Below are 23,914 nucleotides of genomic sequence, written 5' to 3'. Positions count from 1 at the left end.
GGCTTTCAGGACTAGAGTTCTGCCGATTTCAAGAAATTACGTTTTATTCTGAAAAATGAAAACCCCGACTGTAGTCCTCTTGATCTTGCTAATGTAACACAGACACGGTATGGTGATGAGTAACCTGCCTCTTGTATGAGGAGGGACCGTTAAGCCGCTGTGAAGTTGGCTTTAAAAAGATACGTCTAAACGTCGGTGTTTAAGTTGACGGTGAGTCGGGAGCGGGCTAAAGTGAGCTAACAGTTACCGTTACAGTACCGTGACGTGTTAGTGACTGACGTTAGCTTATCCCACACGGTACAGTGGTAACGTTAACCAGCAGCCGCGAGACTCCGGAGGAGGAGGAGAAGAAGACGAAGGGACGCTAACGCTACCCGGGAGTCGGAACATCTGGACGATTCTACGCGGCTTGTAACGGGAATGGAACTTTGCTATAAAATATTTGTACCCTGGGGGGGGCTGTGGTACGGTTCTGAGTTACAGTTTCCAATGGGACAAGAGAGCTTTGTGGATGGGGCTGACTATTCTGAATGGGGTGTATGTTTTTTTAGGTCCACGAATTGAGCTATCAGAGGTGGGAAGTGTATTTTTCCACCTATAATGCTCCTCAGAGATGTTGGATGCCCCTACACGTCAGCACGTCCCCAGACAACGGCAGCATTCATACATGTAACTCACACCGTCCACCGCACGGCCGAACTCTTGGTAGGGTGAACAGCAATGGCTTTGAAATCGAGGAGACCGTGGACGACCGTGATTTTCGGCGTCTTTCTCGGATTCACCGCGTCCTCTTGGCTCATTGTACCTCAGGTTCTGGAAAGTAAAAGGAAAAAGTCGCCCGAGTGTTTGTTCTACAGGGACTCCTCCGCAGGTAAAGGTCCTGGCATCCTGGGGAACAGCGCGCCTGTGAGAGACCGGGACAGCCCGCAGGCCAGTCAGGAGGAGGGCAGGACACTCAGGACTGGGAACAGTAGCGGAGACACCGGGAGACCCGTGAGCACACCGCAGCATTTCCTTTATGTCGGCGTGATGACAGCCAAAAAGTACCTGCGGACTCGCGCCGTGGCTGCGCACCAGACCTGGGTGAGTTCCATCCCCGGGAAGGTGGAGTTCTTCTCCAGCGCCGGCTCTGGCGCCGTCCACGTGCCCGTCCCCGTCCCGGTGGTGTCGCTGGCAGGTGTGGATGACTCCTACCCGCCACAGAAGAAGTCATTCATGATGCTCAAGTACATCCACGACCACTACCTGAATAAATACGAGTGGTTCATGCGGGCAGATGATGATGTTTACATAAGAGGTGATTATTTTGAGAATAGTAAAGCTGATAGCTCCTGTTTGTGTGTGTGTGTGTGTGTGTGTGTGTGTGTGTGTGTGTGTGTGTGTGTGTGTGTGTGTGTGTGTGTGTGTGTGTGTGTGTGCGCGCCAGAGTGAGAGAAATACACCCGTGTGTAACCCCCTATGTGTTTTTGAACATACCAACTTTAACCCTCAACAAAATGTAACCACATTTGAACAAATTTTAAAGGCAGGGCTGATTTAACAATCAGGCAAACCCCAGACCCTCAGGTGTCATATGCCTCAAGATAGGCTTTGCATTATGCATTATGCATTATGACCCTGATAAAGACCACAAGTTGGTCTTATAATAAAGCTGTTCTACTGTTATTCTACTTTATTCTTTACTCTATCAGGAGTTTTGACCTCTTCAGACTTTCTCTTTCTGCGTGCAGCTTTAAAGAAGATGACGCTGTGTCAGAGATCCCCACTCTGCTTCTTTGTTGTTGCATTATTGCCTCTGCTGTGGAGGATAATTCTGTTTCACAACATCTTTGGTCTTATCTCTGTAGTTGTGGCCATCCATCCTATTGGTAATAACATTATGCTCACCAGCTTAATTGATGAGATATGGGAGCATGGCCACCAGATCTAAAAGGGAAAGGGTCAAGAAACATGAGCTGTCAGACGATCAAGTTGGAAACTGCCCCCAGGTAAAGGCAGACAGACCTATCCATCACAGTTCACAGACGTACTTACTGTTTCAACAGTGACTTATCTGCAGTTTTCCTGTGCAGTGTTTTAGGTGTAGCTCATTTTAGCTTTACCCCCAAAACCAGCTAAACTACTGGTTTGTTTCCAACCTGTCTGATCATCTGACTCCTCGGCTTCTCGCCCCGTCAGTCTTTGTTGTAGTGATGTCACCGTGTTCCCACATCTCAGCAATTACATAAGTTAGGACATTTGTAACATAGTTAATCGTAATGACGGCCAGAGCTAAATGAGGCTCACCTTCTGATTAAGCTGAACCACCTTTTAAACTTGTATTTGCATGAAACAATAGATAACATAATAACAATATATCATCATTTTGTTAGTTTTCTACTGTAGTTTATTTTGATTTTACTGTTTTTTTTACATGTTTATCCTAATTTTCCAAGTTTTGAACCTGACCCTGCCCAGAGTGACTGTGTTATGAAAAAGCCTTTATCCCACTTCACCCTTTGCCAGGTGAGAAACTGGAGTTGTTTCTGCGGTCCCTGAACAGCAGCAAGCCCCTTTACCTCGGCCAGACAGGCCTGGGCATGGCTGAGGAGCTGGGCAGGCTGGCCCTAGAGCCTGGAGAGAACTTTTGCATGGGAGGCCCCGGGATGATCTTCAGTAGAGAAGTGCTACGCAGGATGGTCCCTCACATCAGTACCTGTCTGAGGGAGATGTACACCACTCATGAGGATGTGGAAGTGGGCCGCTGTGTGCGACGCTTTGGGGGAACACAGTGTGTGTGGTCGTATGAGGTAGATCTGCTTTCTGTTCTTTCAGGTTCCCAAGGAGTCTGTATTCAGTAACAGTGAGGGAAGTTGATCGTTTAATTCAGAACTGAGAAACAAGGAGGACTAGTTTTCATCATGGAAGCCCTCCTATTTAGTTATGCTGTGTCACAACCCAGCTGTTAATGTGCATACACAATGTTCTTATTACCAATAGGCCAAACGTACGACAATAAGATCCAATAAACCAAAATTAGTAAGTTACACTTTATTGTAAAATTCAGTTTCACAATTAGTTTCGACCTAAATGTGGTTTATGCCTTTTCACTTTAAGTTAGTGTAATTAGGTCATATAGTTTTTTAATTTGTTATTTGAGTGGTATGAGTACGCAGTAAATGTGTAATGAAAAGAACGTTTTGATTAAAGGCACTGTTAGTTTAGTTTGATCAAGGTGGCAATGGGGTGTGTTGTTTGTACTGGTACTAGGACACCATCTCTGCTCTTATCATGGTGTTACAACTCTTTCGACAGATGCAGCAGCTCTTCTATGAGAATTATGACCACAACAAGAAAGGGTTCATCGAAGAACTTCACAGCAGCAAGATCCACAATGCCATCACCCTCCACCCCAACAAGAAGCCTGCATACCAGTACCGGCTGCACAGCTTCATGCTGAGCCGTGAGATCTCAAGGCTTCGTTACCGCACCATCCTGCTCCACCGCGAAGGCCTGATTATGAGTTCCCTCAGCGATACAGAAGTACTGTGGGAGGACCAACAGCTGGGGTCCCCACCTTCCTACATGCTCTATCAGCCCAATGAGAGAAATGATGTCATTGAGTGGGATTTCCTTACTGGCCGCCATATTTATTCTGCTGTTGAGAACAAGATGGCTCGACAAAGCCTTGGCAACTTGTTTCGGACTGCATTGGAAGACATCATACTCCAGGTCATGGACATGATAAATGAGAATTCAAAAACACGTGGCCGTGTAATTGACTTTAAAGAAATTCAGTATGGCTACTACAGGGTGGATCCAATGCATGGCGCAGAATACATCTTAGACTTACTGCTTCTGTACAAGAAACACAAGGGCCGCAAAATAACAGTGCCTGTGAGGCGCCACGCTTACCTTCAGCAGTCTTTTAGCCGACCCTTCTTTATTGAAACTGAGGCGTTAGATGTGGCCGAACTAGTGACTGCCATCAACTCTGAGTCCCAATCCCTGTCTTTTCTATCCAACTCTTTGAAATTCTTGTCACCTTTCCAGGTCTATGAATCAACCAGGGAAATGTGGGAGCAAAGCCAGAGAAAGGTTAACATCCTTGTCCCATTGTCTGGTCGCTATGACACCTTTGTCCACTTTATGGAGAACTTTGAGAAAGTGTGTTTGATACCCAAACAAAATGTTAAGCTCTCCATCATTCTGGTGGACAATGAGAGCAACCAGAACAGAGGAAAACACAGTCAGTTAATCAAAGAGTACTACAGGAAGTATCCCAAAGCTGACCTGTCCATAATCCCCATGACAGGCAACTTTTCACGAGGACTGGCTCTGGAGCTGGGCTCCTCACAGCTTGATAATGACACTCTCCTCTTCTTCTGTGATGTTGATCTCATCTTTAATGTTGATGCCTTGCAGCGCTGCAGAGACAATGCTGTGCAAGGGACACAGGCCTATTTCCCCATTGTCTTTAGTCAGTACAATCCCAAGATGGTGTATTCTGAGAAGGCTCCAAGAGAAAACAAATTTGTGCTCACCAAGAAAAGTGGTTTCTGGCGAGATTATGGCTTTGGAATCACGTGTGTTTACAAGAGTGATTTACTAAAAGCTGGAGGTTTTGACACCTCGATCCAAGGCTGGGGATTGGAAGACGTAGACTTGTTCACAAAAGTTATTAATTCTGGTTTAAAAGTGTTGCGCAGTCAAGAACCAGGAATTGTCCACATTTATCATCCTGTTCACTGCAACGTAAGTCTTGAGCAGAAGCAACACAAAATGTGCCTTGGGTCAAGAGCAAGTACCTTTGCATCAACGATACAGTTAGCGGAGCTGTGGCTGGAGAAACACATAGAGGCGGGGTATAACAGAACTTCATCCTGATGTTCCAGCCTCATGGACTCCTTCATGCAAGTTTACCTCAGTTCTGCTTGAATGCAGACAGCGATGGACTTTGTTTGTTATGGTGTGACTGTGGATCAGAGGTCTTCAGAGGCAGGGCAATTTGATCTAGAAAAGAACCCAAGACTATCCAATTCAAAATGCATTTTTGCATTTTGCCTTAGGGTTTGGGTTGGAGTAAACTCTAATTCTCTACCAGTGTCATTTTTATTCACACATAAACGACCTCCAGAAGTCACCAAATGATGACCCAAAGACATCAAAGGCAGAAAAAAATAATATATTACAGTCGAATCATAGTGATGGTGAAGGTTACACACAAAGTGCTGCTTTAATGTGTTGCAGGTTTTAGTATGCAACAGAATCACAGCTTGCACCTCAGTTAACCAGAGAATTGAATACTTTAATGTGGATGGCTGCTGTGCCAGGAGCAGCACCGTCATGCTGCATTACACAACCTGTATGTCTGGGTTGATGTTCCTGTATGTGCAAGAGAGAGAGAGAGAGAGAGAGAAAGAGAGAGAGAGAGAGAGACCGCTTTAATGTGCAACCTTAATCTCCATGTGAATTTTTAGAAATTCTCTCCTGCAGACCAGAAGCTGAGGCTGTTTGGTCATTTAGCCTGCTCAGCTATTTCTCTCATTTCCACTCTCAAAGCCTTTTTGTTTCTCTCTTACGTATGATTGACTTCATTTGTTGACCTTGTTTTTATTCATGCCAAGCCATGGGGATCCAGCAATTCACTACTGTCCTGAGTGTGCATCCTACCATTATCAAAACAGTCGAGAACAGTTAATAGAATGTTTACAAGGTGCATAATACACTGTTTCCCATAAAGTTGGAATAATTTTGTTTTCCCCCAATTTTGTTAAAGCCTGAATACACAGTTTGCAAAGGTTAATTGTGGTTTAAGTTTCACTGTGACATGTTTGGAAGAGTTTGATCAATAAAGTTGAGAAGATATACACTTTATTTATCAAGAATAAATCACATTGTCACAATCATTTCATGAGAAGAGGTAAAAAAACATTTTATTCCAACTTTATGGGCAACAGTGTAGTTATCATGATCATGGCATTTGTCTTTGTAAAAGTGAAGCAAATGTTTGTTGGATTGTTGGACTATTGACTTGAAAATTACAAAAAATGTCTTCTACAAATGCCAATGTTGGAATGTGGAGGGAGGGGATTCAGATGCTGTTCCATGGTACGAGCAGTTCATTGGAAGCATAGTGATCCCATTAAAGTCACAGGCACAATGAGACAATCTCTAACATAATGAAGCTCCGCTCAAGACAGTAGTTGCATTTGATTGGCTGACTAATGTAGCAAATCATTGTGTCAAAATGTTGGCTTGTCTCTGGTTGTGTCATTTCCAAGGTTTTGGACAGACCCGACACCTGCAGTGATTTCAGTCTGGACTGAATAGATTTTTTATCACTGCCACAGTTATTACAGCGTTTTCCACTTCTGCCTCAGGACCACGTTACCAGCATTGCATCCATTTTCTTTTATTAATATGATAGCCTACTGCCTATTGTGAAAAGGAATAATAATTGGAACAAGCTCACAAAACAGCTTTAAATTAGCCTGGTTTCTACCAAAGGGTGCTGCTGCACCCATGACAAAGTTTTTCCTGGAAACTCTACATACCAAATTATTTACTTTTAATAGGAAACTTTTTTTGATCTACCATTTATCATAATGCAAGACTAAGCAATTATTTTTGTCATGAGTACAGCAGCTGTTTTCAGACGTTTGATTGGCAGTACACAAATAAATGTGAAATGCACCTGTAAAATAGCAGATTACTTTTAGCTTTTATGTTACAGTTTTTATTTATAAAAGAAAGAGCTTAAAGCTTTACAGTGTTCTACACACCATAAACATTCATCCATACACATTTTCAGTTTCACATTTGTACGGAACAACACTGCAGGAAAAATGATCTCATTAACAAGAAAACTATCTCACGATCTTAATTACAAGGTATGTTTTTGTTTCCTTTTGGGAATGCATTGCACTTCTGTCAATTTCACTGTGGTGGGTCATGTGCATAGATTCTGTCAAGAGTTAATGGTTTCGTTACCAAAGTGTAATTGCTTTAAAGTCTGCTAGCAATAACAACTGCTAAAGTAACAGCTGATTATTTATAATAAATGTCTAACTACATATATCCGTTCAGCGTGGTGTAACTATAATATATTAAGTGTGTGCATCCTTGAGTGAAAGAACATTTCAGAGTAAAAATTAATCAAAGACACTTTAAGATGCTTAAATCGACCCATTTAAAGTTGGTGCACGGCCACTAGTATTCAAAAGCAAATCAATCAATCAATCAATCTTTATTTATATAGCGCCAGTTCATAACAGCGTTATCTCAAGACTCTTTCCATAAAGAGCAGGTCTAGACCAAACTCTTTAATTAGAGAGGGAGCCAACGATTCAGGAATTCCAAATTAAGGATTCCAGAATCCCCACATGAGCAGCATCAGATATTATATTAGGACACAGTGGCAGGAAGAACTCCCCTTTAACGGGAAGAAACCTCAAACAGAACCAGGCTCAGAGGGGGGGGGGCTTTCTGTTGGGTCTGTGTGGAGGTTGGACAGAGAGAGAGAGAGAGAGAGAGAGAAAACAAACAGCAACCAACATACTAACAACAGCTATAGCACTGACAATAGGAATGTGACTAATAAATGAGCACTATGGTAGCATTGAAAAACATGACGAGTGGCTGACATTCCTCAGCAGTGATTCATGCTGCCAGAGAACCACAGCAGGAGAACCAGGACCAGGATCCACAGGAACCAGAGAACCACAGCAGGAGAACCAGGACCAGGATCCACAGGAACCTGAGGGATGAGAAAGCACAGAAAGACTCCGAAACCAAGTTAGTAACAGACATTCAGCATGAGACATGATGGAGAGGAAGAGGAGGAGAGAGGAGCCCAGTGCATCATGGGAGTCCCCCGGCAGTCTAAGCCTATAGCAGCATAACTAGGGGCTGGTCCAAGGCCTGATCCAGCCCTAAACTATAAGCCTTATCAAAAAGGAAGGTTTTTAGTCTACTCTTAAATGTAGAAAGGGTGGGAGCCTGATAGCTGAAAGCTCTGGCTCCTGCACTACTTTAGAGGACCAGTAGGCCTGCATTCTGGGAGCACAGTGCTCTAGTGGGGTAGTATAGTACTATGAGCTCTTTAAGATATGATGGAGCCTGACCATTAAGAGCCTTGTAGGTGAGGAGAAGGATTTTAAACTCTATTCTAAATTTTACTGGAAGCCAATGAAGAGAAGCCAGTACAGGAGAAATATGGTCTCTTCTCTTAGTTCTCGTCAGAACACGAGCAGCAGCGTTCTGGACCAGCTGGAGAGTCTTAAACGACTTATTGGGGCAGCCTGATAATAAGGAGTTGCAATAGTCCAACCTAGAAGTGACAAATGCGTGGACAAATTTTTCTGCATCATCTATAGACCAGATTTGCCTGATTTTAGCAATATTACGTAGATGGAAAAAGGCAGTTCTGGAAATCTGTTTTATGTGGGAGTGAAAGGACAAATCTTGATCAAAGATAACTCCCAGATTCCTCACAGTGGAGCTGGAGGCCAGAGTAATGCCATCCAGAGTAGTTATGTTAGAAAATAACATTAACATCAACAGTTTCCACAGTAGACAACATAATATCCTAGATAAACCTCATTGTTGATAATGAATGATTATCATCATTTTGGATCAATGTAGCCGCAAGGAGGCACAAGCCAGTGTCTTATTGTGCCGGTCCCAAGCCCGGATAAATACAGAGGGTTGTGTCAGGAAGGGCATCCGACGTAAAACTTTTGCCAAATCAAACATGCGAATCGAATCCATACCAGAACGGTCGAGGCCCGGGTTAACAACGACCGCCATCGGTGCTGTTCACCTACAGGGTGCCGGTGGAAATTGGACTACTGTTCGTCGAAGAAGGAGAGGAGGAAGGTGTGTTCGTAGGAAGAGAGAGAAGAGGAACGCCAAGAGTCTAGGACTGAGAGTAGGGACTTTGAATGTTGGAACTATGACAGGTAGAGAGTTGGTTGACATGATGCAGAGGAGGAAGGTAGACATACTGTGTGTCCAGGAGACCAGGTGGAAAGGTAGCAAGGCTAGAAGTTTAGGAGCAGGGTTCAAGTTGTTCTATCATGGTGTAGATAGGAAGAGAAATGGAGTAGGAGTTATCATGAAGGAGGAGTCTGTTAGGAATGCCCTGGAGGCAAAAAGAGTGTCAGATAGAGTGATGAGTCTGAAGCTAGAAATCGAAGGTGTGATGTTCAATGTTGTTAGTGGGTATGCTCCACTGGTAGGATGTGAGCTGGAGGAGAAGGAGAAATTCTGGTTGGACCTTGATGAAGTGATGCAGAGCGAGGGAGTTGTCATTGGTGCAGACTTCAATTGACATGTTGGTGCAGGAAACAGAGATGATGAGGAGGTGATGGGCAGGTTTGGTATCCAGGAGAGGAACACAGAAGGACAGATGGTGGTTGACTTTGCAAAAAGGATGGAAATGGCTGTAGTGAATACTTTCTTCCAGAAGAGGCAGGAACATAGAGTGACCTATAAGAGTGGAGGTAGGAGCACACAGGTAGACTACATCTTGTGTAGACGGGGTAATCTGAAGGAGATCAGTGACTGCAAAGTAGTGGTAGGTGAGAGTGTAGCCAGACAGCATAGGATGGTGGTGTGTAGCATGACTCTGGTGGTGAGGAAGATGAAGATGGGCAAAGGCAGAGCAGAGGACGAAATGGTGGAAGCTGAAAAAGGAAGAGTGTTGCATGACTTTTAGGAAGGAGTTGAGACAGGCTCTGGGTGGTCAGGAGGTGCTTCCAGATGACTGGACAACTACATTGAAGAGGATGAAGAGTGGAAAGGCACTCGGTCCTGATGATATACCTGTGGAGGTATGGAAGTGGCTAGGAGAGGTGCCAGTAGAGTTTCTGACTGGGTTGTTCAACAGGATCTTAGATAGTGAGAAGATGCCTGAGGAATGGAGGAGAAGTGTGCTGGTGCCCAATTTTAAGAACAAGGGAGATGTGCAGAGTTGTGGCAACTACAGAGGAATAAACCTGATGAGCCATACAATGAAGTTATGGGAAAGAGTAGTTGAAGCTAGACTAAGGGCAGAAGTGAGCATTTGTGAGCAGCAGTATGGTTTCGTGCCAAAAAAGAGTACTACAGATGCAGTATTTGCTTTGAGGATGTTGATAGAGAAGTACAGAGAAGGTCAGAGGGAGCTGCATTGTGTCTTTGTAGATCTGGAGAAAGCTTATGACAGGGTACCCAGAGAGGAACTGTGGTATTGTATGAGGAAGTCTGGAGTGGCAGAGAAGTATGTTAGAGCGGTGCAGGACATGTATGAGGACTGTAAAACAGTGGTGAGGTGTGCTGTAGGTGTGACAGAGGAGTTCAAGGTGGAGGTGGGACTGCATCAGGGATCAGCTCTGAGCCCCTTCTTGTTCGCTATGGTGATGGACAGGCTGACAGACGAGGTTAGACAGGAATATCCATGGACTGTGATGTTTGCAGATGACATTGTGATCTGTAGTGAGAGCAGGGAACAGGTGGAGGAGAAGCTAGAGAGGTGGAGGTTTGCCCTGGAAAGGAGAGGAATGAAGGTTAGCCGCAGCAAGACGGAGTGCATGTGTGTGAATGAGAGGGACCCAAGTGGAAGAGTGAGGTTACAGGGAGAAGAGATAAAGAAGGTGGAGGATTTTAAGTACTTAGGGTCCAGGGGTCTTACAGTCCAGAGCAATGGAGAGTGTGGAAAAGAGGTGAAGAAGCTTGTGCAGGCAGGCTGGAACGGGTGGAGAAAAGTGTCAAGTGTGATGTGTGATAGAAGAGTTTCAGCTAAAATGAAAGGAAAGGTGTACAAAACTGTGGTGAGACCAGCGATGCTGTTTGGTCTAGAGACAGTGTCACTGAGGAAAAGACAGGAGGCAGAGCTGGAGGTAGCAGAGATGAAGATGCTGAGGTTGACCAGGATGGATAGGATCAGGAATGAGTACATCGGAGGGACAGCACATGTTAGAGGTTTTGGAGATAAAGTCAGAGAGGCCAGACTGAGATGGTTCGGACATGTCCAGAGGAGAGATAGTGAATATATTGGTAGAAGGATGCTGAGTTTTGAACTGCCAGGCAGGAGGCCTAGAGGAACACCAAAGAGGAGGTTTATGGATGTAGTGAAAGAGGACGTGAAGGTAGTTGGTGTGAGAGAAGAGGATGCAGAAGACAGGGTTAGATGGAGGCAACTGATTCGCTGTGGCGACCCCTGAAGGGAAAAGCCGAAAGGAGAAGAAGAAGAAGATCATCATTTTGGATCATCACTGAGAGGTGTGGGTTTGGATGACATCTGCCAAACTGATGCATTGTTGGACTGCTAGAAGAAAAGCAGTGTACATTCTTCAGATACTTCTTATTTCATAGATTATATTGATTACAATATTGTACGCAAATACCACCAGAATTTGGACCATCATTATCCTGTTTTCTTGTGTCTAACATCAGTTTGTCAAGATGGAGAGAAAGAAATATGAGAAAATAGGAACGAAAATACTAGAAAATTGAATCATGATTTTTTTTATTCTAGAACCAGAGCAGGCAGAAGTTAACAGGGGCATCCCAACATCACATCACAAGAGACCAGTTTAGCTTGCAAAAAATATGAATGTATGAACAGATACACACAGCTCACACCCCAACATGTGATCCCAGTGGAGGCACAACACATGAAGCATGCAGTGTCACAACTTTGTAAGATTATGTTGATTTTTAGAAATTCTTACCTTAGACTTACCTTACAGAAATGTATGTACATTTGGCTCCACAAAAACAAGCTGTCCAGTCCCCCAAAGAAGCACAAACGTGACGGTTGACTCGTGAACAACAACAACAACAATCACACTAAAAACTGTACAGTTATTTGCAGGGACCAAACAGAGGCATTACAAGAAATAGTAACTGAATGATTTCTGATTTTGACACCATGTGAAAAAGATAGGGGGATTACACAAACGTCTTTGCCAATCACTTAGAGCACAGGTTCATTCTTAACTCAGACAAGAATACACATTTATCACAGGTCTGTCTGTGTCACAGATATGTATTGTATTGTAATGTGTACAAATACAGATGCAAGTGTACAGAGTTCCACTGACTAAAATATTCACAACTGCTGTGAGGCAAATAAAATCAGACAATGCAAAATTAAAATGGAATGAAATATCCACCAATAAAATGAGACAGAAACAACAATAATAAAACAGAGAGGACATGTTGGAAATAAAGCAAGGTGCTAGAAAAAAATTGAAAAGATGTGGTTTTAAATAAATAATAATAAATAAATAATTTATTTCATGTATGTGTCTGTGGCCAATCCTAAGTAGTATGCTGATTTCCTTGTTCCTTGTTTCAGTTTTAAAATTATACTTTTAAAGTTGTGAATGAATTTTAACTGAATTATTGGTTATTTTATGCAATGTGTGTATCCAGTCTTTTAATCAAAATCGACATGCTTATGAATCAATTATCCATATATTTGTGAATATTTCATCTTATTGTAGAATTAGATATAATGTTCTTACTTAATTTATTTATTTGATGAAATTGTTTGTGCTTATTCTATTTTTTTTTTTTTTTAAAGTATTTTACTGTCAAGCTTCAAACAATAGAGAGTAGTAATGCGGGCTGTATTATGGACGGACACTGAAGTCTACTAATTTTCTTGTGGAACCCAAATGCAGCATTGCTGATGACGTTGCAGAAGGAAAACAAACATGGCGTCCGGGCAGCAGTGGGTGTTGGTGGAAATGGTGCAAGCATTTTATGAGGTAAGTTTCTCCTTTTTGGTAACTCTGTCGGGTAGAATCGTTTTCTGGCGGTTCCAGGTAGTCCCCGTATATTATTAGCTACACGTTGGTGTTTTTAAATTGACATGGGCTGTTAATTGCAAACTTCTCAGCCAGGAAGTAGCCGTGGCCTGGGGAAGGTGTTTGACAGACTCTGGCACCCAATCGCCTGTTGTGTGTTCGCTGCTCCCTCCCCGGGTTAATGTTAGCTCAACATGGAGAGGAAAACTAACCAGGAAGTTGGCTGGAGGTCCTCAGCTTCTCCCGTGGCTCGCCTCTAAAGTAGAAAATAATAGCCGAACGAATTCACTGGACGAGTTACAGCGTTGAAGCCAAGATGACTATTAAAGTTGAATGTGTCATGTGATGAACGTTAGTTAGTTATGTCATGAAATTGTGCTTTGCTGCCCAGAAAGCGTGAAGATGGTACCTAACGTTAACCTCACATGTTTCCATCTCTATTTCTGTCTTAGTTTATTAATGAAAACGTGCGTTTACTAAAATGCCTATTTAGCAGTCAGAGGTCCACCACCTATTAAAGCCATGTGTGAGTTATGTATTGTATGGTGGGTGGCAACATTCTGCTATACTGACAAATAGACTTTGTCAGCGATAGAATGATTAAGTCCTGGAGTTATGTGGAACAGTGCCATGAGTTCTAGATATTTTTGTACAGTCAGCAACCACCAGTGGAAGTGATTTTCATGTCCCCGTCTTCCCCAGGCTCCTGCTTATCACCTGATTCTGGAGGGTATCCTTATACTGTGGATCATCAGACTCCTCTTCTCTAAGACCTACAAACTCCATGAGACGTACAAGCTGACAGAGAAGGTAATCCCAGTGCTGACAGGGAAGAAGAAACATTAGCAGTGTTTTCCACGTGTCACCAAACAGCTGTCATGTGGTTCCATGTTACAGGAAAAGGAGGACCTGATTGAGGAGTGGCAGCCGGAGCCCCTCGTTCCTCCTGTTTCCAAAGACCACCCCTCTCTCAACTATGATGTTGTCACAGGGTAAAACACACAGGACACCCACTGCTCTCCCCACTGCTTTCAAATGTTTGCTGGAGCAACGGCTCACAGAAGTGTTCCCTGTCATCACAGCTGGGCTGTGAGCGGATGAAATGCATCAGGAAAAAGGCCCTACTTGTTACCTTAGAAAACTTGTTCCTAATTAGTTTATAGTCTCAATCACTAGTCTTTTTCAATACAGCATCCAGGTCCAGTTTAGATTAAAACAGACAATAAATTCATGTATGCTTTTAAGCGGGGCCACCTTGTGAATAACCAATCAGAGGCGATCATGTCTAAACCTGACAAATCAGAGGTGGCTCCATGCAGAATTCAGGTTGAGGAGAAAAAAAATTGGTGACTGTCAGATGCCAACAGTAAAAATGGCAAACCCAAGGTTTCAGAACTGTAGTCCACAAACGAATGGGTGAGGTCACAGTAGCTTTGTCCACTTCCTACTTTCTGTCTATGGGTGCACCTAATATACTGACAACTGGGTCTAAATTCAGTACAAATGATCCACACAACTCTTATTTTAGATTCTAGTACAGATCCCAATGTTTCCAAAGAGATCAAATAAGACAAGCTGATCCACTCCATCTGATGAAATGCTTCACCAATAAAATAGGACTTTGGATTTCAATATACTACTGAATTTAAAGAACATGATACAAAATGGACTGTCAGACTGATTTTAACAACCTTAAAGCGGGATATTAAGGTAAACTGTTGGTTTCACAACCACAAAGAAATTCTGATGTCTGCGCAAAGCAAGATTGTCTCTAAAGGTTGGGGGTGCCAGCAGTCAGAGGAAGCAGTCTATCACCATGTGCGTTGGATGCAGATATGGATCCAGATAGAGTTTAAAACATCTCCGTTACAAAAATGCCAAATAAATTTTTCTAGGCTCTCCAACTACTGCCTGGCCCTTAAATTGACATTGCTGACATTATGTCACTGATTGTAGCTTATCACATATTCAGAGTAGCGGTGTATGTATCAGCTCGTCACAGCAGTCATTTAGAAACCGTGTTCCCATTACATAGTTTGTCCACCAGAGAGCACTTTATTTTTACACTGTAAAGTGTCCTGCTCACCAATCTGGGTCAGAATTTCTTAAAGAAATGAATGTTAAATAACCCTTAACAAAACTGTTCTTGCTCCCTCTCTTTAACAAGAAGAACTGCTTCAAATCAGCTGGGAAAATTCATCTCATCCTATTCAGTATTTAGACAGCACTGTTCTCACCGAGCCACATGAACCAAACTAAGTGAGGAAGTGGAAGTGCTAGATACTTTTAGACATGCTAAATTGATTTGTTAAAAAAATCTTTTTGACAATGACATATGCAGGCATGTTACTCAGGATTAACCCTAACGTTTTCATTACAGGCCTCCCAGCCACAAAATCATAATCAATGGAAAGGAGTGTATTAACTTTGCATCCTTTAACTTCCTGGGTCTCCTCGACCATGAGCGGGTTAAGGTCAGTACTTATCATTTAAGCCGTTGCTACCTGTACTGTTATTCTTCCTTCTTTCCACATGCTGGTGAGTTAAGGAGCGGTGCATACATTCTCTTTTCTTCTTATTTCAGCAAAAAGCTTTGGCATCGCTGAAGAAATATGGAGTGGGCACATGTGGTCCAAGAGGCTTCTATGGAACTTTTGGTGAGTGAGAAATTCTTCTCCGCATTTCATCTTCCATTAAAGTTCCACCATCTGATATCCAGTTAATTCGGGGGACTGTAGGCTCACGCCTCAGCCTATAAATCGTGTTGGTCATTGGAGGGAAGCCTACAGGAATCTTACCTGTGGTAACAGTTCATTAAGCTCCTGGCCTCAGCTTTTCTCTTCATATTTGCAGTTATACTATGAGTTGCCTTTGTATCAAGGTAGTCTAAACATTTTCAGATCCACAATTAAGTGCAAAGAACAGATCCACTTTAAAAACTAAAGTTTCTGGTTAAAGAGCACCATAATTATTGGTGGGCCAATTACACAAGTGAGGCTACAATATTCATTAATTGTATTTTTTAATAGTTTTACTTTTTGCACTCAAAATTATTCAACCCCCATTGCAAATTAGATGTATTGGCAAAATTTGCAAACTTTCAGCTGTGGGGGTTGAATAATTTTGAGTGCAACTGTATATTACATAGTTTGTACATTTGCGGTTAATGTACTAAATATATTTATTTACCCACCTCCACAAATAACCCTCACACCTTGGAGAAATACTGCCTTCGACTAAGACGCTGATTAGAAACAGATAACTTGTGAATCAGTGACTTTGTATTCGGAAAGAAATTGACCGTAACTTCAATAGTTAATTTAGTTGGAGCCATCATTACAGGAACTACATGTGAAAAGTACCTCGTTGGGGTTCTCTTGCAAATTAAACACAGCAGTTTTTTCTTGTTGTTTTTAATATATTGAATGCATCTCCTTCTGTTGCAAAGCCATCTTTTAATAGCTTAAAATCTGCTCTGTTTACATCCATGTTTGCCAGCTGCCGGTCTTGTTCTTGCCTGCATTTGTTGACAGGAGTTAATATGTTCTGTCATAGTAAAACCAAATGAACAGTGAGCTCTGATGCAACTCATTAGTGTTAACTGTTTTCTTTGTGTTCCTCCGCCAGATGTTCACCTGGAGCTAGAGAGTCGTCTGGCAAAATTCATGAAAACAGAAGAGGCCATCATCTATTCCTATGGCTTTGCAACCATTGCTAGTGCCATCCCTGCCTACTCCAAGAGAGGGGACATCATCTTTGTGTAAGTACTGTCTTTATTACCCAAGATGTTTACATCTAAGCACTTGTTTGGTTTGGGTTCTGTAGTTTTGTGTTGTGTGTTTAGGGATGAAGCAGCCTGCTTCTCCATCCAGAAGGGTCTTCAAGCGTCCCGCAGCTTCATCAAATACTTCAAACACAATGACATGGAGGATCTAGAGAGGCTGCTCAAGGAGCAGGAGCTTGAGGACCAGAAGGTAATACGGGTTGTTTTGTCTTCTACTGTCATTTTTGTCAAACTGTCAAATTCGAACATACTTTGTTTCTGTTGTAGAATCCTCGTAAGGCTCGAGTGACCCGGAAGTTCATTGTAGTGGAGGGGCTGTACATCAACACTGCAGACATCTGTCCTCTCCCTGAACTGGTAAATAGGAAACTTGTTGCTCAATATAATATCTGATGCTTGCTCATGTGGGAATTCTTGAATCCTTAATGTTGAATTCCTGAATAGTTGGCTCTCTCTCTAATTAAAGAGTTTGGTCTAGACCTGCTCTTTATGTAAAGCGTCTTGAGATAACGCTGTTGTGAATTGGCGCTATATAAATAAAGATTGATTGATTGATTGATTGATTGATTGATTGATAATGGACCTCAAAGGCTGCCAATTATTCTCCACAATAAACCTTATCTCCTTGATTCAGAGACTGGCGAGGCTCATTATCCCTCAGTAGGTGCTGTTAAAATCTTTGAAAGTGCTCGGTAAAAATGTGCACAAAAGACTAAAAGTGCCTGCACAACATTTCAACAACAAATGCTTTGACTCAGGGAAAAGAAAACATTCGTTTTGTTGATATAACTCAGCAATCATTTTTGCGACTGCAGTTACTATTATTCTGGCAGTAACCACTGTTGGGTGTTGTAACCACAGCTCTCCTGTGTTTGGTCTCAGAGATATTAGATAACACTAATTACAGGCAAATTTCAACTTTGCTTATTTCCAAGTAATGCGCATAAACAGTTAACGTTGCATAACACATCCAAACTGATATATAGCTGATCTAAAGAACGCCAGCAGGAACAAGCAGTGAAGGGACCTCAGGTGTTCACATGCTGTGCTGACAGCACTGAGCAGTGTTGATTTTCTAGCTTACAAATGGCAGAAATGCCTCAGTCCTTTTTGGAGTAGTTCTACACCCTCCTTCCACATTGCTTAATTACGTGTTTGCCAGTGTTGCTCCATAAGTTCAAGTATCCATTACTGTTGGTCACTAATTACTCATTAATTACAAAAGCAGCTCCTCGTGTGAACAATCGCCAGTATGTGTCAGCTTGACAGAGGTCAGTCAGCCAACAGTCACAGTGAGCACAGAGCACACTGTAGATTCTAGAGGGTCGATACCCGAACTGCTGCTGCATCACTTGCAAACAAATGTATCTAATCTGACATCACTAATCCAGGGCTGTTGTATTTCTACATGTCTCTGTACTGTTGCCCAGTTATCTTGTTTGTGTGACCTCCAGGTGAAGCTGAAGTACAAGTACAAGGTGCGGATCTTTCTGGAGGAGAGCATGTCTTTTGGTGTATTGGGAGACCATGGCCGAGGAGTCACAGAACACTTTGGGGTTAATGTGAGTACACCCAACTTTAAATGAGTTGAATTCATTATTGCAACAATGTTCTTAATAGATTTATTAAATAAACTTTTATAATGAACAGAAATAAGATGATGCACAAAAAGGCACTGCGTTCCAGAGTTACATGTTTCTCATCAGTGTAATAGTAACATGGTACCATTTCTGCACCATGCAGATAGACGACATTGACCTGATCAGTGCTAACATGGAGAACGCTGTAGCCTCCATCGGAGGCTTCTGCTGCGGACGTTCCTTTGTCATTGACCACCAGGTAAATACGACACCAGTTTTACTGATACATGTTGAAGAAGGCTGTAAAGACGTCTGTGCATTAGGGCTGAGCGAAGTTTTGATTAAAACTGGCAACCAAGCTGATGCACTGTATCACTGATTGACATAAAGCTTGGACACAGTCAGTTTCTGTCCTTAAACAATGCAGATCCACGGTATTATCCCAGAGAAAGACAAGCAAGAGTGTAACTGATAACATTAGTGAGGCTCCTTCCAAGTGAGCATGTCACATGTTCACTATAAGAGTCCATTGCAGCATTGAATATTTGAAATAATCTATATCTTGTTGCAGGTTTATCTGATGGCCTGTTCATTATTCTGTTGTAATCAGTTTTTGACCATTCTGTCACAAGTTATTGTAAAAAAAGTTGATGCTGAGTAGTCTAAAGTGTGTTAATGATGCTATACTCGTCCTAATGGTTTTCTAAAATACTGCTTGGAATGTCTTTCTGCATGGACATGTTGTCCCTGGATGATGCCCAGATCTGTTGCTGTATTTGGTTCAGCACTAACCAAGTCTGTAAAGCCAGAGCTACACGGTTGTTGAATGTTGAAGGTGGTGAAATCAAAAGCAGACAGTTATTTTGACTGTTTCCTTCTTATATATAGTTAGTGTTCTTTCCTTGCATATTAAAATGTGTTCAGTGTCAAAATACTAGTCCTAACGACATCCACTGTAATTCAGTAAAAGGTAAGATAACTCCCTCCTGTGTTTTGTAGCGTCTGTCGGGCCAGGGCTACTGTTTCTCTGCCTCCCTGCCTCCCATGCTGGCTGCTGCTGCCATCGAAGCCCTCAACATCATGGAGGAGGATCCAGGTATAGGCTCTGTCGTTAATTGCTTTCTCTGCTCTGCACCTTTCAGTCTTGGGGGCATTTCTCTACCTCAAATGTAAAGAGGTCTTTGTTTGATCCAAGCTGTTATCGAAGAGAAGGCTTTCCATTTCTCGTTTGCAACAAAACAAATTTTGTTTTAAGAAGAGGCTGATCTGTTCTCACCCATTTACCTTCTACTGTTTTGCAGATATTTTCACTGTCCTGAGGGATAAGTCCAAACATGTCTACAAGGCGTTACAGGGGTAAGTCCATCTGTCAGTCACATTTTATTTCTATTGCCCAAAATCATGAATCAGTTTGCTTCAGGGGTTTTTTGATTGCAGTCTGTCCCTGTAGGTTGAATAAAGATCTCTATTTATGTGCGAATGTATCTAGAAGTTTAGAAGAGTCGGACTGCTGCTGGTGCAATTATGGCTGTTTCCTATTTTCCTTAGTTACGAAAGGACATCGGTAAGAAAAGTGGCACTGAATATTGTGCGTCGCGGTTTACACATTGGTATGGAGAAAGGAACGGAAATTCATATAAACAGCCACTGCAGCCGATTTATCACCACAGAGAAAAGCAACTGCAAAGTCTACAGCACATGCTGGAGAACGTTAATCATTTCACTACATGCACGGCAGCCACTTATTCTTCACATGATTTTACCTTTCTGTTTCCTTAAGCGCCTCCTGCTTGTTTCTCTTAAGTGTTAGTGGCTCACACCAGCTCCGTTGTGTTAGGATTAAAGCACACAATAATACTTTAAAGAATTGAATAGGCCACCTCTTATGGGATGAACACACAACTAAAGTTTTCTCATCAACCAGTACTGAAACTTCATCTACAAACAAAAACCCTACTCTGATCAAAAATATATTTGGGTACAAGGAGTGCAGGAGAAAGAACGTGTTGAAGAGCACAAGCATGTCGTCACTGGAAGATGATCAGTGAGTGTAAAATGTAAAATCCTCCTCCTTAGAGTCAACAGCTGAACAAAAATTCACAACTAAAACTCTGGCATATCCTTTAGTGTGAGATGTTTAGTAATGATGTTAAGCATACTCTGCAGCACATCAGCTCTACCTCTGCAGCTTTGTGAGCAAACTGAAGTGGATCCAAGTGCTTGGCTACAGAGGAAGTTAGATGACTAGCTTATAACTGTCTCCATGGATTTACAAAGGACAGAAGTAATGGCTATTGGTCAGAAGTCAATCAGCACACTGACTTTTGCCATATTAGTCTTTAGTCTTAATGATTGAGTCTTCTTTTTCTTCAGCTCTTTTGATACCCAAGATTCTGAGTTTTACACAAAGTCTTCCACAAAGTACACTCACTGAGAGAATTATTTCACAAGTATCCATGAAACATTAGAAGAAAATGTCGCATATGATGTCCTGTAGGTGGTCTCGCAGTTCCTTCGTGATGGGGCTCGCTCATTCCACTTGTGCAGCTGCAGAGTGGGAGAGACTCTCCACTTGCTCTTTTGCTGCAGCATCATTATTCTGATCAAGCACATAAGTGACCCTCCACACAGATAATAACCACACAATGAAGCTCACTGCTGGCAGGGGAGAGTGAAAGCATGTGGCAGCTGCCTGTGCGTCAGAGGAAATACATATCCATGCCAGCAGGGAGTTAGCAGAGAGGAGGACGCATTGCATTTTACATTGAAATGATCGACAGACTTCCAGTCTTGTTTTCCCCACTGTGATGTCGTGATTTCTGTTTTGCCTGCTTATTTCGCAAATGACAGAACTCCAGGTCTGAAGTTGGTAGGAGAGCCGATCGCTCCCGCTCTTCACCTGCAGCTGGAGAAAAGTTCAGGCTCCAGAGACTCTGACATGCAGCTTCTTCGCACCATTGTTGATTATGTAAGTCCTCCCTGTTCCAGCTCATTACGTCAATTGCAGCTATTGGATGATGATGAAGCACATTTTCACTTGGCTCTTCATAACAACCTCAGCTTTGGTACATGTTTGTGCCCTAAAGGTTAAAAGTAAATACACAACCAAAATGAAACCTTATAAATATATTTGCTTTTTATTTTTGGACCAGACTTCAAAATTCTCCTGCAACTTTAGATGAAAATGGTGATATAATTTAGAGTTTAAAGACTGATAGTATACTTAAGTGCCTGATAGCACTTTCCATGTTTTTTGTATCAGTGTTTGGAAAGACACGTGGCTCTGACCCTCGCTCGTTATCTGGAAAAAGAGGAGCGTTTCCTCCCCCCACCCAGGTAAGGGACTCTAGCTTACTGTGCAGTTGCTACAGTGTATCAAAATGTGTAATTGTGTTGAGTCTCCTCTAGTGCATTCTTGCATGTGTGTTGCACTTTTCCTGTGTGGAACACTAATCCTTACCCCTCACCCCTGTGTGATATACACTTGATCCCAACTGGCTGCACCAGTAGTGGTTTTTCTGTGTTATAGGCCAGATACAGCTTATTACTCACTCAGCTTATGACCCACAGAGGTGCATTGCTGTCTAAGAACTATTAAAAAGGAGTCAGTGAGCTGAGCGACACTGCGCAACATGCTCCTTTTTACATCCAATGGAAAAGGTAGAAGGTCAGAAAGAACAGAGAGGTGTAAATGAATATCTGTGTGAAGAGATGGTGGAAACTTTCCACTTAAAGAATAAATTGGAAACATGAGAAAGACCTACCATATTCAACTCTTGTGAAAGCTTCTTAATCATATGCAGAACATGCAGAAGAGTTTACCTATGGACATAAGTGTCAAAATGTTTCAGTGGAGCCATTTTTGTAGACGCCATTAAGCCCTGCCACCGTCTGACTGCTCCACCTGTGTCCTCAGCATCAGAGTGGTGGTCACCGTTGAACAGACGGAGCAGGACATCGAGAAGGTTGTGTCCTGTATCAAAGAGTCCGCTTCAGTCGTCCTCAAATGATGTAGTGTTCGTCACTGCTGAAACTAAGCAGACAACACCGGAGCCTCTGCAGGAGTCCACTCGGTGGAGGACATCACTGTGGGGAGAACACTCCCAAGCAGACGCTCTCATTCACAGACTGTGAGTCTTGCACAATGAACGTGTCGGAAGGATCTTTGCTGATAAACACACGTTATATCTCCTTGCCTTGATTGTTTTTTGTCTCTTAATAATTTGCCTTTGCTCTCGTTTAGCACGTGTCATAATCATGCAACATGTAGTACATGTTGTATAATGTTATGAATGTAAGTGTGGGCCTTCAGCAGGACTGTTGTCTCTCTGCCGTGACCCATAACGGCCTCCTGTCACCAACAAAGAGAAACAACTGCAGTGAGAGCTTGACTTGACTTCTCCACAGACCAAATGACTTTTTATGTTTTTTATGTTCTGGCCAAAGAGGAGACACTGTGCTCATTGTTTTATTTAATGTGTTTGTATTCTACTAGCACATGAACTGTACACAAGGATTGTTTTAATGCAAATCGACTCTGAGTTTTACACCTGGCTTTTTCTTTTTTTTTCTTTTTTAGTCGATGTTACTTGTGGTTTGTTAGTGGTCATTGCATTTCTGACCTCTTTCATGATGTAAATATATATCTGATTTAAAGTGGGTCATGGTGCGAGTTTTGCTTTTTTGTGATAATACATACTGTTTTTGGTTCGATGATTTCTTGAGTTCAAGCTCTTTAACCGGTTCATATTTTGACAAGACCACCAAGCTGTGTTTTGTTTTTTTTCACAATGACAAGAGACCTGAGAGGAGTGCTAATGATGCAAATGTAGAGGCTTACCTGTTTGCAGACCAGTCTCATTTAAGCAGCACATTACTAAATGTTCCCAATAGGCTTCTGTTCCATTTTGATATAAAATACACACACTGTCAATACAAGGACAAAGAGCTAATTAAACAGTCATTCTGGTCTCAGAAGAGACTGATTAAATAAAAAATGGTCAAACTTAGTGCAGCAGAGGCTCAGAGATTCTGACTTTTAATTTCTAGTATTGATCCAAAGCATCTTTTCAGTAGCCACTCTTTGTCTGGTAAAAGCGCCCCAGATGGGTAGCTCACACAATATTAAGCAGGTTTTGAGCATGTAATGTGTTTGTACTGAAAAAGTGAGTATATTCAAACCAGCCAGACATAATTTTGAGTGTGCTGCTAGTGCGCAAGGAAGTTGAAGAGTGATGGGCGTAATTTCTGGTTTTTCTGGGGGCTGGATTTATGATCACTTTTAGAATCCTAAAAATGAGAAATACTCAATTGTACACGAGTATTGCACATTAGTACTTTGCTTCTTTTCACCACCAATTGTAATTTTGATTGGAGGTAGGTAAAAATCTGCTCAATCCCTGTGAGTTTTAGGTCGTCTCTGTATATAGTTGATTAATCCTTAGTGCAGACGGGTTTGTTGGCCACACATTTGACTGTGCACCGGCGTGCAAGTGTGTCCAAAGGTAGTCTACATGAATGGGTTTATTTATGGACTGGTAGTACAGTAGATGCAGCAATTTTAGCTGTATTTTATCACTATAAATGTGGGGACATATAAGCCAGCAGATGGATGACAACATTCCATCTGCTGGTTTATATGTATTTAATTTTACATACATACTTAATTTTTATATCAATCTGTCCATCCATTTTCAGCTGCTTATCTGGGCTGTGGCAGCAGGCTACGCAAAGTCATCCAGGCGTCCTGGGGTTATATATTTTGGTCCCAG

The 23,914-nt window shown here is 42.3% G+C and overlaps 2 protein-coding genes across 3 annotated transcripts; both read left to right on the top strand.

The window, feature by feature from the left end:
* The first annotated feature begins 720 nt into the window (after nucleotides 1-720).
* Nucleotides 721-4,995, top strand: chsy3 (chondroitin sulfate synthase 3). The gene is made up of 3 exons (XM_070850879.1): nucleotides 721-1,297; nucleotides 2,506-2,789; nucleotides 3,295-4,995. Exons 1-3 carry the CDS (start codon nucleotides 721-723, stop codon nucleotides 4,864-4,866), a joined length of 2,433 nt encoding a protein of 810 aa, XP_070706980.1. The 3' UTR covers nucleotides 4,867-4,995.
* Nucleotides 4,996-12,671: 7,676 nt separating this feature from the next.
* sptlc1 (serine palmitoyltransferase, long chain base subunit 1) lies at nucleotides 12,672-22,334 on the top strand. 2 transcript variants are annotated; one of them, XM_070850445.1, is made up of 15 exons: nucleotides 12,672-12,740; nucleotides 13,482-13,589; nucleotides 13,677-13,771; nucleotides 15,160-15,253; nucleotides 15,364-15,436; nucleotides 16,407-16,539; nucleotides 16,624-16,753; nucleotides 16,831-16,920; nucleotides 18,018-18,125; nucleotides 18,307-18,402; nucleotides 19,143-19,239; nucleotides 19,445-19,499; nucleotides 20,994-21,111; nucleotides 21,406-21,479; nucleotides 22,060-22,334. In XM_070850445.1, the coding sequence occupies exons 1-15, from the start codon at nucleotides 12,687-12,689 to the stop codon at nucleotides 22,151-22,153; spliced, it is 1,419 nt and encodes a 472-aa protein (XP_070706546.1). In that variant the 5' UTR covers nucleotides 12,672-12,686; the 3' UTR covers nucleotides 22,154-22,334. The 2 variants fall into 2 exon arrangements, with proteins under 2 accessions (XP_070706546.1, XP_070706547.1); XM_070850446.1 differs by lacking the exon at nucleotides 12,672-12,740 and adding an exon at nucleotides 13,119-13,184.
* Nucleotides 22,335-23,914: the final 1,580 nt, after the last annotated feature.

Source organism: Pempheris klunzingeri, chromosome 19 (assembly GCF_042242105.1).
Source record: "Pempheris klunzingeri isolate RE-2024b chromosome 19, fPemKlu1.hap1, whole genome shotgun sequence".
NCBI classification, from domain to species: domain Eukaryota; kingdom Metazoa; phylum Chordata; class Actinopteri; order Acropomatiformes; family Pempheridae; genus Pempheris; species Pempheris klunzingeri.
This window is presented reverse-complemented; position numbering and strand designations above follow the sequence as displayed.